Below are 15,352 nucleotides of genomic sequence, written 5' to 3' on the forward strand. Positions count from 1 at the left end.
GAACGTGTTGCCAATGCCCATTTTCCTTGGCCCATTCTCCCCACTATGAGCTGAAATTTCCGCATCAGCGACCAAGACTTGGCCAAGCATCAGGCGTACTTGTGTAGTCTGAATCCGTTTAATGTCGAGTATAGCTCATCCTGTATCGTGGGATCGACCATCAATATGTCGTTCAAGGCCACCTGAGAGGACGTTTTACAAGACGCATCGACACACCAAACAAACACTTATGTGGAATAAAATAATGTGGAGTTTTATGGATTGTGTTGTCTGTGGGATACATATGATCTAAGGAGCGGTACTCATGAACTCCAAGTACATTTTCTGCAACTGTCACGAGACAATCCTTTTGCAATAAAAAAAACCGCCGTTTAGCCACTTCAAAGGAGTTGCCCAAGATATTGGGATCTGATTTGAACTTTTTTACTTTACGTTTTACTTCAAACTGACCTGAAGGCACGACCTGAGTGGTCTTTCGATAATGCTCTTCACATAACTTGTTTTCAGGAGATGAAGACTTTTTAGAAGACGGCAATTCTGCCAGTGACCAAAACTTTTGTAGTGTGTTCTCCATATATATTACTGACTCTTCTGGACAACTCAAACAATTCCTCGCTTCTTGGGCCACAGTCACCTTTGGAGTGTATCTGCCCGATACAATCCAGTCGAGAAGCGTTTTCTGCAGAGTTGGATGGTCAGGACCTCGTCTAGTTTAACCACCAGATAAAAGTTCGAAAAATGTTTCTGCACCTATCAAAATATTTTATCTTCTGTGGCTTGAAGAAATATGGGTCTGCCAGTGGTAAATCCTTCGGGATTTTCCAGTCACTCACGTTAAGTGTTTAATCAGGGGGATACCCCCAAATGGACCAGTAATTACCGGACCAGAATTTATATTTTTCTTGTATTGTGAATTGGTCTCATCAATACCAAAAAAGGTGATACACGACTCCTCCCTACGAATCTGTAAGCGCTGTGCTAAGTCCTCAGTGATGCGGTCCACTTCTACACTGTAGGAGGAGTCTACTGTACCGAGCTGAACATCACATACTGCTTCAGGCTCTCGGATCACTGTAGTTTGTTCCAAACGAAGGTTGAAGCAATTAAAGAGGCAATTTCCGTTGTCTCCAAACTACCCCTAGACAGGTACTTAGTGTTTGCCTTTTCGGAAAGCCAAGCAGCTATTAAAGCTTTGGGCTGAATATCGTCACACTCAGCGACTGTAAACGACTGACGCATGGGTCTGCACGAGATCGCAGAGAAGTTAGATATCTTCCTTATATGGGTTCCCGGCCACAGGGACATTGAGGGGAACGACGCCGCCGACGAGTTAGCCAGGCAGGGCACTACAGTTCCTCTCTTATCAGAGAGTGAGCAAGAAGCGATGCCTTTGGCTACGTGCAGGCTTCTCACGCACGAAATATTCGAGCAAAGTGCAAACAGGAGATGGCAAGATCGATATGGCTCTGCAGTTACTCGATCCATCACGGGATAGTGGCAGATCGGCACTCACGCCTCTAGACTGCCATCCCTCGCAATGACTTCTGCAGGAGTTGTCGCGTCGAGGAAGAATCAGTCTCCCACTCCTTTGTCATTGCCCGGCCCTTGAAAATCGTCGTCTCCGGTTTCTCGGAGCCTCTTTCCTCACGGTAATTTCGGAACTGTCCGAAATCAAGTGAGTTTGAGGGGGGATTTATCCTCCATTGCCATCATTAAAACGAATACTTATTTAATAAGGAATAGGAATATAACTTTAAAAAAATTTGACGTGTACTTTTTATACCCGACACTCAAAATGAGTATTGGGGTATATTAGATTTGTGGTAAAAGTGGATGTGTGTAACGTCCAGAAGGAATCGTTTCCGACCACATAAAGTATATATATTCTTGATCAGCATCAATAGCCGAGTCGATTGAGCCATGTCTGTCTGTCCGTCTGTCCGTCCCCTTCAGCGCCTAATGCTCAAAGACTATAAGAGCTAGAGCAACGATGTTTTGGATCCAGACTTCTGTGATATGCCACTGCTACAAAAATATTTCAAAACTTCGCCCCGCCCCTTTTCCGCCCCCACAAAGGACAAAAATCTGTGGCATCCACATTTTTAAAGATACGATAAAACCAAAAACGCAGAATCGTGGGAGATGACTATATGTCCTAAAGTGTGAAATCTCAACCAGATCGTATAATTATTATAGCCAGCATCAAGAAAACAATTTAATTTTTTCTCGCCCTGTCTCTCTCTAACACACACGTAGCATAGGCGGCTTTGCTTAGAGGAAAACATTATCGCCTAGATCTCAGACTATAAAAGTTAGAGCAACCAAATTTGGTATCCACAATCCTAATATATCGGACCGAGACGAGTTTGTTTCAAAATTTCGCCACACCCCTTTCCGCCCCCGCAAAGGATGAAAATCTGGGGATATTCATAAATCTCAGAGACTATTAAGGCTAGAATAACCAAATTTGGTATCCGCACTTCTGTTAGATCTCACTATAAAACGTTTATCTCAAAATTTCGCCCCACCCCCTTCCGCCCCCACAAAGGACGAAAAACTGTTGCATCCACAATATTGAAGATTCGAGAAAACTAAAAACGCAGAATCATAGATAACAACCATATCTATCAGATTGCTGAATCTGGATCAGATCGGATCCAAAAGCAAGAAATCAAAAGCAAGAAAGCCCGACGTCACTCTCAGACTGATTTTCTGTCTCTCGCACTCTTTGTCGTGTCGTTTAATATTAGCGGCGTCTGCCGGAGGAGAGCCATACTGACTTAGTATCGGGTATAACTGTAAAGTTGCGGTGTCCGCAGCAACTCACAACGTTCCCCCCCGTTTTTTTTTTTCGTCCGTACGTTAGAATGGAAAGGCCCATATTTAGATTATATGACTCCTACCGGGTTTTAGTGGTCTCTTCTCAACTCGAGTGAGTACTAGGCTTGATTGGAATATGTAATATTACTTACCTCCTGTATTGTGTTTTCGGGCTTTTTGGTTGACATGTTAAGAAAACGTTCCTGTGATTGACAAAACTTCTCTGTTTTCTTGTCGAACTTCTTCTTGTTCTCTTTGACGCCACCGATTTGTTTTTTTCGGAAGTCCTCCAGCGACTCGATAATATGCTTATCGGCTAAAGTAAGCTGTGTAAGATAATGTGAATCTAAAGTTTATGATTTCCACACGTTCTGTAGGCTTACCATTTTCTCGCGCTCATCTTCAATATTACCAATAATTGCACCAAAACGTTTAAGGCTTTCGCAAATTACATTCTCATCATCCGTCTGTGCGGTGCCAATGCACTCAAAGTTAAAGTCGTTAAGTAAAATTGCTAATTGTTTCATTCGTGTAGAAAGTACTGAAAGTATATATGACATCAAGTAAAGCTTTAACTACAGGTTTATTTATAATTTTAAAAAAAGAAGTAAGTACGGCGCGCCATAGACATATACAAAGCTAATCTGAAGATGAAGATCCCAAGTTTAGTAATAAAAGACCCAGACCCAGAACAAAAGATCACTACAATTTTTTAGTAAATTATGTATTTTTTTTTTTGTATTTAATAGGAAACCGTTGCATACCGTTGTACCTCTACCAAGTGTACTTTCCTCGGAATACCACCGGTTTTTTTTTTTAACAAAAAAACACAAGTGATCAATTCTGTATTTGAAAGTTTTATATTTCCCAGACAGTAAGGTTAAGCTTCGAATTTAAGCCAATTGATAGCACATTCATTAGTTTTTTAGAACTGAAAAGTTCCTGCTACACCGTGTTGCATATTCAAATTGTATGGAAAAACGAATGTTACCACCATATTAATCCCATTACGCCAGTGATTGACTAAACAAAATCTCTGGCATTAGATAATCTTTTCTGATAGGCTTTAAAAATTTGTAATGAACTAAGGTTATTATTCTTGAAATTGGGGGCCCTGAAAGTGGCTTTCTTGTTGTCCTTGGCGGGCAGCGGACGGTGCGCAACGAAACGACGCACATCATTCCCCTTGCTCAAGTTGTACAGCTTATGGATCTTGCTGGCACGCTTGGGGCCCAGACGACGCATAGTGGCAATTTAGACAAAAAGATGTGGCAAAAGTCAAAGATTTTCTTTAAACGCTTTGGATACAATAAGTACACGCATCCAATAGAGTATTTTCCAAAGAAACAATCGGCTTATGCACAAAAACGGCCAAAAAAGGCTCTCACAGCTCTTAAATCCCATACAAAATCATATTTTGACCGTTTTTCGTGTGAGGTTGTGGCAGGTAAATCGGTATTGAAGCTAAACGGCTCCGAAGAGCAGAAACTGCTTTTAGACTTAGGTAATAAATAAAATGAAGGAATATTTTTTTGTAAGGTCCAGTCAAAGTTGAAAAACTGCTCAAAAGTTAGGTACTAATGAAGGCTAGTATTTCTACCTTTACCTGTCTTTTTGACCGGGTTGTGCCTGCAAGAATTAGATTTATGGAGTACATTTTAAAACTTGCATATACCATTCCGCGAGAGGGAGAATCTTTTGACAACAGCACGCCAGCTAAGAAGATACAAAAGACTAAGAAAAAAATTATTTAAAAACAATTCTTAGACAAACTATCACTAACAGTGGACTGCCTCAAACAAGGATTTCGAAACACAAACGATGGAAGCTTATCACGGACATTCTTTGAGAACAACGAAAGAACTGCAGAAATAACTGAGGTGGATATTGAAATTATCAAAAGATTATCAAAAGATTGGGTGTCATTTTGAATATTTCAAACTGCAAAGAAAAAAACAACAAATACCCGGAAGGTAAATATGCCTCGAAGACTGCAGAGCTGTTACTGGAAAAATTTCCTGTAAAGCAGCTAACTCCCACTACCAAATGATTGGTTTCATTTGGATTCATTTTCTCACATCCCAAGGGTTTCCTTGGAGGAAATTTTATGTTTCCATATTTTTTTTTCCAGCAAATCCCAAACATGCTCTATGGGGTTCAGATCTGGTGACTGCGGAGGCGTTTTTAACTGCTTGCACTGATACAACAGCCATTCTTGAAACAAATACGAGGTATGTTTGGGGTCATTGTCTTGTTGAAACAAGAAATTCTTCGCTTCAAGACCCAATTTTTCGACACTCGGCATTAAATTGTCACTCAAAATTGTCTTATAGATGTGTTTGTCCATCTTGGTCTCAATAAACACCATATGCCCAGGTCCAGCTGCTGGTATACACCCCCAAACCACTACATTTCCACCGCCATGTTTCACTGTTGGGATGAGGTTTTTCTCTTTCATGGCTTGATTCTCCTTTCTCCATACTTTGGATGGTCCATTATATCCGAATATATTATATTTAGACTCATCACTAAATATAACATTCTCCCAAAAAGAATCTGGTTTATATAAGTGAAGTTTGGCGAACTCCAATATTTTTTTTTTTGTTCACATCTGACATGAATGGTTTTCGGCGAGCAACTCTGCCATGTAATCCAGCCCTATGTAGGCAGTTACGAACAAGTTGAGCAGAAACTTTTTTTTGTTGCTTTCTTCAATGGATTGGCAAAGTGCTGTTGACGAAATTCGTAGATTTTTTAGAACTATCGACACGACTTCTCGCTCTTCCCGAGGTGTTAAAATTTCCAGCGAACTTGTGCTTTGGAGCCAAATCTCCTGCGTTTATGTAATTTTTAGTTACGCTGTGTACGGTAGAATGCACTTTGCCAATAAGTCTTCCGATTTCACGAACACTGCGATTTTCTAAATACAATTTTAATATGGTTTTGCGCAAATCTACTGACAAATCTTCGCCCCGACCCATTTTGTCCACGCTAAGCAAAACCACGAGCAAAACTAAGTCAAAGTTAAATACTTTTCAAGTTATTTATAAAGAAAGTTGATATAGACGAGTGTCCGAATAAATGTTGTGCTGACTGTATGTATACGCAACAAAACGAAAGAGAAACAAATATGTACATATTCTCATTATGCTCCTTCTTTTTTTCGTTTGGTTTCCAGCTGTTTCTGAGCTGTGTGTTTTTATATATTTGTGTTGTGTTATTTCGAACCGTGTTAAATGGAATAAAACCGTGTAAAACAATTAAAAATTTGTATTTTCAAACCGTGTTATTTAAAAACCGTGTAAAAAATACCGTGTAAAAACCGAATTAGGTGCAGTTTTCTTTTTATATAATTTATTTTAAATTAAGCTTTAAACTAAAAAAGAATTTAAGTTTTGTAAATTTAAGTCGCACTCTAAATATTTCACCATGTTCATTTGTCAAATTGTGTTTCAAATTTGTATAATGATTGCCTGCTAATTTTTACCCGCATACTTTACACACTGATCTATTGTCAAATGAATTAAATGTAAAAAATGTATTCACTTTTTTATTTGGTGAGAAATGAGCCTCGTAGTTTTTACATGTATATTGCGATTAACCTATTTACACGCTCATGATTGTAGTACACCGCCTAAGTAACTATTTTTACGCGCATAGCTGTGTTGTTGTTTACTCGGGTCCAGAACATAGCTGTAATGTTCTCACACGCATGGCGCGTTCCGTTGTTTTGCATTGAAACCGTCGCGTCGAGTCTTATCGCGTGATCTTTCAATTCCCTTTTGCTCGACTTCTTTTCGCGGAGTTGATGCAGTAGAAACTTCGAGACGAAGCCGCCCGCACGCATAGTTTGTACCGCCGCAGAATCGAACCCCCCGCTATTCTTGTAATATAATTGTACTATAACCACCAATATTAAATAATCAATAAATAATAAATAAGCTCAAGATATAAACGATTATACAGTCCACTAATTCATAACCATAACAAATTTTGGTCCTTCGAGCCGGATCTCCGCGTTTGAGTTTATTTATACATATGTATACATATTGAGTGATACCGTTACCCGCTGTTTGCCATGAAGGCCCTAGTGCATCGTCTAATTCAGCAACGTGGGGCCTGCAAATCCCAATTAACTCGCGTGGCTGCGGAGGCTCAAGAGTTTGTACAGTCATGTACTTCTGTGCAAACATTACAGCACAAGTTGGACCGACTTGTTGCAACTTTCAACCGCTTTATGGAGCTGTCTGAAGAGCTGGTCCAATATAATGATGAAGAGGAATACGTGGATCCGGATTTGGACATCCCCGAATATGAGAAAAGGTTCTTTAGTGCGCATAGTATCTTCACTGAAGCCATACGTGACCGGAGCAGTCACGAGAATGAGCACGACAACTCAAATCTACTGCTATCGACCACTGTGGAACGCTTATTTGAGGGACAAACTCAACTTCTGGAGAGGATTCGGGACTCATCGGGAACCACAGAGCTGCAGTTCGAGAAAATACGCATTCCGACGTTTTCGGGCAGATACGAGGATTGGTGTCAGTTTAGTGACTTGTTCTTAGGCTCAGTCGACAAGAAGAGTAGTCTGTCCAAGTGCCAAAAGTTTCATTATTTGAAATCCTATCTGGATGGTGAAGCGTTGTCTCTGATAAAACATATTCCCGTATCGGATGCCAATTACCAGGACGCATGGGAGAGGCTCGAAAATCGCTACAACAAGAAGTCACTGATTGCTCGTTCGTTCATTCAAAACTTTCTTTCGTTGCCAACCGCAAAGGGTTCAAACATCGCCGAGTTGCGTAAGATAGTCGACACCGCTGACGAAAGTATACGTGGTCTACATGCGCTGAGCTGCGACAGCCGCGATGTGTGGCTAATCCATATCTTGCTCTCAAAGTTAGACCCGGAATGCAAGGAAGCGTGGGCCACCTCCAGTGAATCGTGCAAGGAAAATGTGACCATAAATGACCTGTTCGGCTTTGTCTTCGCCCGTTGCGATGCACTTGAGTCTTGTCAAGATCCAAAGCTAATCCAGGATACACACACGGTGCTGAATAAACGTCGTGCAATTTCTCATCATGTGGACGTGCCAAATACGTCTGCTCGTGATTGTGTATATTGTCACGAGCAACACAGTCTTTATGCGTGCACTCAATTCAAGGCTCTGGATGTTGTGGACCGCCGCAAGTTCGCAAGGGATGGTCATTTGTGCTTCAATTGTCTAAGCCGATCTCATCAAGTCAAGAAGTGTAATTCCACAAACACGTGCCGTCTGTGTAAGCTGAGGCACCACACTCTTGTTCATCCAGAGGACATACGCTCTGTCACGGCTTCCGCTGATGTCAACAACTCCGCTGACTCACCCTTCCGCTCGTCCAGTTTCCCTGCTGACGCTGATCCTGCCGTGGTCAGCCATCATACATTAGAGAGGAAATTCGTGGCCAAGAGTCAGGCCATATTGCCAACGATTTTGGCCACTATAGTCGACTCCTGGGGCAACGAGACCACCTGCAGGATACTGTTGGATACTGGTTCGACTATAACGATGGTCGCCGAATCATTTATTCAACGAATTGGTTTGCCGCACACCCACGCTCGTATACCAGTGGTTGGTCTAGGCGCAAATCCTGCTGGGGTTACTAGAGGTCGCGCCACATTCACGCTGCTCTCCCGCACAAGCTCGGCCTCAGTGGTGGTAACAGGTCTGATTATGAACACTTTAACCTCCTCGATTCCAGCCCAGAGGATCGAGTCTAACACACCGATGTGGAAAAGGATTCGTGATCTACCCTTAGCGGACCCTACATTTGGTAAACCAGGCGAAATCGACGTGATCTTAGGAGCTGATCAGCTTTGGAACTTGTACACTGGACAACGCAAAGAGTTTGGTTCTGAATATCCTATTGCACTTCATACTAATTTTGGTTGGGTCATTACAGGCAGCTACCATCTCAGTAGTGATGCTCACAACCACGCACTAGCACATCACGCGCACGAGGATCTGGACACTTTGGTTCGATCGTTCATGGACATGGAACGAGTTCACCCAAGTGACGCTACCATTGATGCTAGTGATCCCGCTGAGCAACACTTCGTTCATACGCACGCCCGCAGAAACGATGGCGTGTACATCGTCCAATACCCGTTCAAGGAATCTGCCCCTCCGATGGGGTCCACACTGCCACAGGACATTTATAGTTGGCTGAGCTCGGTCGACTGGAACGAACCACTACTCGCGCAGCTATGCGCACGGTGGCAACAGTTTGCAGCCGAAGTTCATTTACTGGAAAGCTGTCGCATACCCCGCTACCTATCCTCGCCACTTCAAGCAACGGAGCTGCATGGATTCGCCGATGCGTCATCTCATGCATACGCCGCTGTTATCTACAGTCGCGTGAGAGTCAATAATGATTACGCTGTAACACTGATCGCCGCAAAAACCCGGGTGGCACCCATCAAACCTATCTCCATCCCACGGCTCGATACTTCGTGTTGGTCAGACTCCGAAATTGTACTACATTGGCTCTCATCACCCCCACGGACTTGGAACACTTATGTTTGTAATCGCACGGCTGAGATTCTAGAAGCTTGCCCACGTAGCTGCTGCCACGTAGCTGCCCACATTCGCACTGAGGACAATCCCGCGGACTGTGCATCACGCGGACTTCTACCAAAGGATCTGGTGGAACATCAACTGTGGTGGAATGGACCACCGTGGCTTTCCCAATCACATCGCAATTGGCCACCTGCTAAGGCCAAGTTCGCACTGTCGACTGAGGACGCTGAGCGGATGGAAGTAACGGTCAAGCCCCAAGTTAATCTACACATTTCCAATGAAGGAAATGATCTTAACTGTATGATCAACAAAGCTTCCTCCTGGTCACATCTCTTGCGGACACTTAGCTATTGCTTTCGGTTCGTACATCGTCTTCGTTGCAAGGACCGCTTGTCATCATTTTTATCGTCATGGGAGCTTCAATATGTCCGCTCTAGGGTAATCAAACATGTCCAGATGGAGTTCTTCCAAGTGGAGTACAGACAGCTGAGCACTGGACAAGCCCTTTCTCAAAAATCCAAGTTGATTCACTACACTCCATTTGTTGACGACCAAGGAATTCTGCGCGTAGGAGGACGCATTGGAAACTCGATGACAACCTATGACGCAAAACATCCCATACTTCTTCCAAAGGAATCACCAGTCGCTGTTTTAATAGCTAGACACCAGCACGTCACATCGTTACACGCTGGAGTCGAGTTTATGTTTCACACGTTGAGACAGAAGTATTGGATCCTGGGAGCCCGTAACATAGTCCGCAAAATTGTATTCAACTGCAAGATATGCTTCCTCCAGCGCAAAGGAACGAGTACACAGCTCATGGCTGATCTTCCCGCCGTTCGCGTTCAGCCCACCCGCTGCTTTCTACATTCTGGATTGGATTACGCTGGACCAGCTACCATCAAGACATCAGCAGGTCGGACACCGAAGTTTGGCAAAGCTTGGTTTGCCATCTTTGTTTATCTGTCCACCAAAGCAATTCATATCGAGCTCGTCAGTGATTTGACGACTCCTGCATTTATCGCCGCTTTCAAACGTTTTTGGTCTCGACGTGGCCCTATATCCGACTTGTACTCGGACAATGGCACAACATTCCATGGAGCCAGAAAGGAGCTAACGTAGATTCAACGGATAGCTGCATCTCAAAGTCAAGACGAGGAAATTGCTAATTTTCTGACGAGTCAGGACATCAACTGGCACTTCATTCCGCCATCTGCCCGGCACTTTGGAGGTCTTTGGGAAACAGGCGTACGATCTATCAAACTCCACCTTCGCCGAGTAATTGGTAGCAGTGCGTTAACCTTCGAGGAATATTCAACAATTTTAACTCAGATTGAAGGGTTACTCAACTCTCGCCCACTGTGCGCGCCCAGCGATCACAGCTTGGATCCCCTTACCCCCGCTCATTTTCTTACAGGTCAACCTCACATGTCGGTGCCGGAGCCGTCCTTGTTAGACGTCAACATTAACAGACTGCAGCGTTGGAGACAACTGCAAGCCAAGGTTCAAGGATTCTGGAAACGTTGGAATCTGGAATACCTTACTTCCTTGCAACCTCGCACGAAATGGCAGCAGGAGTCCAACGACATAACCGTGGACACTCCAAATCAACCGCCTAGCAAGTGGCTGCTTGGGCGAATCACCGAAGTTCATCCTGGCCAAGACGAGAGAGTTCGAGTGGTCACCGTCAAAACCGCCCGAGGAGTGTACAAGAGGCCTATTACCAAACTTGCTGTGCTTCCCTTGTTCTGAACAGTCGTTCAGGGGGGCCGGTATGGTGAGAAATGAGCCTCGTAGTTTTTACATGTATATTGCGATTAACCTATTTACACGCTCATGATTGTAGTACACCGCCTAAGTAACTATTTTTACGCGCATAGCTGTGTTGTTGTTTACTCGGGTCCAGAACATAGCTGTAATGTTCTCACACGCATGGCGCGTTCCGTTGTTTTGCATTGAAACCGTCGCGTCGAGTCTTATCGCGTGATCTTTCAATTCCCTTTTGCTCGGCTTCTTTTCGCGGAGTTGATGCAGTAGAAACTTCGAGACGAAGCCGCCCGCACGCATAGTTTGTACCGCCGCAGAATCGAACCCCCCGCTATTCTTGTAATATAATTGTACTATAACCACCAATATTAAATAATCAATAAATAATAAATAAGCTCAAGATATAAACGATTATACAGTCCACTAATTCATAACCATTATTACTTTCACGGCCCATTTTGCAAATAAATTAGATCAATTTTTACAAGCGAAATTCACACAGCCAAGTGACGCTTAGAACGCACGTAACATCATATACACACATACATACATGCGCAGAAGACTTTTTGAATCGTCGTTCACGAGCAAACGGTCCGAAAATGAGCTAAGCAAAAAATAACGGAAAAAACTGCTCATCGTCTGAGCGTGAGCAACACTTTTATACGGACAATTCAATCGGGTGCTCTCGGACTTTTTTCTCAAAGTATGAGTGAAGAGCACTTCTTTTGCAACCGCACGAATCGGTAAACAGTTATCTGCGAGCTATGCTATAAACTGACTTGAAGTCTGGATGTGTCTTCACTTCGCTATATCTGTAACTTTAGTAATAATGGATTAACTTGAATTTTAATGATGTTAAAATACCTACCTTAAAAAAAAGTAGTGAAAGATGCGGGCATAAATGAAGAATCGCTTTCTCGCTCTCTTGTTGTACTCGATACTGCTTAATTCTGAAAAAGCTCGTATGCGTAGAACCCCATGAAGCGCATTAAAAATATATAAATTCTTTTAAAACTGTGTGGTTCGGGTGAGGCCACCGCTTTGTTTTTGTACTCATAGCTTGTGACCAATTTGATATTATACGAACATATTATGTTAAGCTATGTTAAGCTACAGACCTTAGCTAACAACTGGCGAAAAAACTAAATTGATTCGGTCAACTATAAAAATGTTATTAAGTATTAGGTAAAGTGGCTATTTAAAGCCAACAAAAAATTTTTGTTCGGGTGTGGTTACCCTTGAAAAATATTCTAAAAATGGGAAAAAACGAGATTCAAAATTAAAATTAATTTATTTATAAACATTATTCATTCGTTTTTATTTGTATTCGTCTCCGTCCGAGACGAGCGAGCCTTACGAGAGTTTTCACTGTAGTTGGATCTTGGATAGCTTAGCCGGCAGTTCGGCTGAAGAAGTTGCTTTTGCGGGACTAGTCGATGACTTGGCTGGTATTGCCGCCTTGTATTCTTTTTTCGTAGCCTCAGTCAGCACGTGCGCTCTGAAAGCGCTTACGTCCGCGAGTAGATGGTTTTTTTTGGGGTGCCCCTTTGTAAGGGACTGAAGGAAACTGAAGAAGTAGATGGCCGTGACTTCTCCAGAGCTTTTTTTTCAGGCAATAGGACCATGCGGCATCGCTCTTCGACCTGATTCTCGCTGGCAGCTAGCCGAACCAAATTGAGTGCCCACATCCAAATTTGGAAGTGATTTTAAAACTTTACGAAAATATGGAGGTTACATACATTGAGATGGCTGTCGGTATTTAACCAAAAAATATAACAAATTTACTGTCTAAATATGCATAGCACTTACCTTTTCTATTTAAAGTACTTCTAAAAATGAGCCACAGAAATTTACCGTCAATTTACACATATGAAACAAATATTTTTTCGAAGAAACAAGCAGTAGTGATAATGCACACTTGACACAAAAACAATGAGTAGTGATAATACACACTTGACAACTGTCAAATTTAAATGTAAAATGGCTATATGTGCAAAAAATATTTTCAATTTTTCTTAAAAAGTAATAGATGTGTTCGGGCGAAGCCCGAGTGTAAATACTTTATTCGTCTTTCTATTTCCTATTTCCGCATCATGCTCTCATTTTATCATCTATTCTTTATCTTCTTTATCTTTTCTTTCCTATGCCGTCGCTAAGCCGTCAGCAGCTGCGCCTGCTCTGGCAGTTACCACTTGATATTGTTGGAGAACAGACCTTTTTTGTCTTCAAGTTATTAATTTGGCTCGAAATCGGCTCGCTTACCTCATCCGAGTGTGTATCATCTCTACTTTTGTAAAGGACTCTGCCATCTTCGGCCACCCTCAAATTACCAATTACCAACAAATAAAAATTATAACGTTTCCAAAAATTCCAAAAAACAATTATGATCTGTGAAAATTATTCACTAAACATAACTGTTCCAAAGCGAAGCGGTTATTTTCCATTTCGTCGCGCGCTTGCTCACAAGCACTAATACAGCTACGTGCATTAGCGGCTTCGGGTTCGCTGCACTTGCGCTTGCATACCAACAAATCAAACGGTTGGTTCTTCTATTCTTTTTTGTGCTTTGCTCGCTGCTGCCTGGCGAAAATGGATGAGTCCAATGACTTGACGGAAAACAGGGTATCTTTTTACAAACGAAAGGCACTCTCAATATACAACAAAGCCGTTTCACTTCGAGAGACGATATTGAGTGACGAAACCAACCCAACCAATGAAGATGCGCTAAGTGTTCATTTAAAATTTTGGAAAAAAGTCCGACTCATTTAATATTACTCATTCTAATGTAGAATGGGTAGCAGATCACCCACGATCAGCCGAATGTCCCCTGCTGGCTCTGCGACAGCGTAGTGTACGAAAATTCCGCTGGATTTTCTGGCCTCGTGAGTGATGCTCACGTAATATAGCCAAACGTAATAGGTTGCATTACAGTTGCGAGGCATGCCGTGCGGTGGAGAATGACTTGGTGGCTTTTATGAGGCAGACGCGGAAGGGCTTTAAGGAGCAGACCGTTGGCTTTAAAAAGCAATACGATCGGCTCCTAGCCATGGAGTCTCAATTTGGCAGTCTGCAACTGCTGAATGAGTCTCCGAGGCGTAAAAAGGTCACTCCGCGGGATCTGCAAGTGCCAACCGTCACTCAGCCGTGCGCCGCCGAAAAACTGACTCCGACCACTCCAAGTGTGCAGCAGTTGATCTCATTTGCCACTCCAAGGGCAACGACAGCTGCTGGCGATGGAGATTTGGTAGCCGAATTCATCGCCTCGGAGAATATGCAGCCAAGTACGTCTGCAGCGTCCGTGTCCGTGGTGTCCACAAGTTCGCTAGTTGTCTCGTCTATCCCGATCCCACCACTAAATAGACGTTCCGGACCTCCGGATATTGCCACCACAGGTACTAGGCCTGTGGTGACTGAACCACTGGTGGGAGTTCCACCAAAAAGACAAGTTTTTGTTTCACGGCTGGCCCCTGACCTCACATCTAATGATGTAATTGCTTTTATTCAAAGAAAAATAAACGCCGTGGGGTTAAAGGTGGAGAAATTCAACTTCTCTTATGCCAGGTCCAAGAGTCCACAGTCCAAGTTCAACAGGAACTGGAAAATCCTGTGTGTAAACGTGATTATTCTCGCTTTTGATATATTCATTACTTGCTCGTATATTCCACCTTCTTCGGAAACTTCGATTTATGCGCAACACTTGTCCGCATTAACCGCTGTATCTTCCTCGATATCAGATAAAGATCATATGATAGTTCTTGGTGACTTCAACTTGCCAGGAACTGTCTGGTCTTCGGTAAAAGAGTAGACTAGTAACCTAGTGCCCATGTCACGACATGACTTTGTTGACGGCTTGCTTGACCTGTCCCTGTCTCAAGTCTGTTCATCTGTCAAGTATCTGTTAATAATGGTACTTAGTTACTAAAGGCGGAAAAAGATAAGTTAAAAGTTAGCTAAATTTAAATGATTATAAATATTGCATGCAATTAGTTTAAGAGACAGTTCAGGGGATAGGGTTTGACAGAGGGAGTTATAATTATGGCATAAAACCCTAAAAGGTTCATGATCAGCATAATTAGACCTACATATGGGTAGACGGATAGGCCTAAAAGTACGGGTAGGTCTAGATGGAACGGCCAAGTCAATCCGACCCAAGAGAGTTTGGGAGTCAACAGTCCCAAGAAGGAGCTTGTGCACGAACATTAC

General features: G+C 42.8%; 1 protein-coding gene across 4 annotated transcripts in view; it reads right to left on the bottom strand.

Annotated features, from left to right (window-relative positions):
* Nucleotides 1–15,352, bottom strand: part of Graf (GTPase regulator associated with FAK) — a 256,594-nt gene that overhangs the window by 200,128 nt on the left and 41,114 nt on the right. For all 4 annotated transcript variants that reach the window (XM_033383662.1, XM_033383661.1, XM_033383664.1 and 1 more), the window contains 2 exons: nt 3,204–3,361; nt 2,973–3,146 (listed from right to left, as the gene is read on the bottom strand). In XM_033383662.1, coding sequence (XP_033239553.1) covers nt 2,973–3,146; nt 3,204–3,347 — 318 coding nt within the window. In that variant the 5' untranslated portion in view covers nt 3,348–3,361. The remainder of the gene's footprint in view (nt 1–2,972; nt 3,147–3,203; nt 3,362–15,352) is intronic.

Source organism: Drosophila pseudoobscura, chromosome X (assembly GCF_009870125.1).
Source record: "Drosophila pseudoobscura strain MV-25-SWS-2005 chromosome X, UCI_Dpse_MV25, whole genome shotgun sequence".
NCBI classification, from domain to species: Eukaryota; Metazoa; Arthropoda; class Insecta; order Diptera; family Drosophilidae; genus Drosophila; species Drosophila pseudoobscura.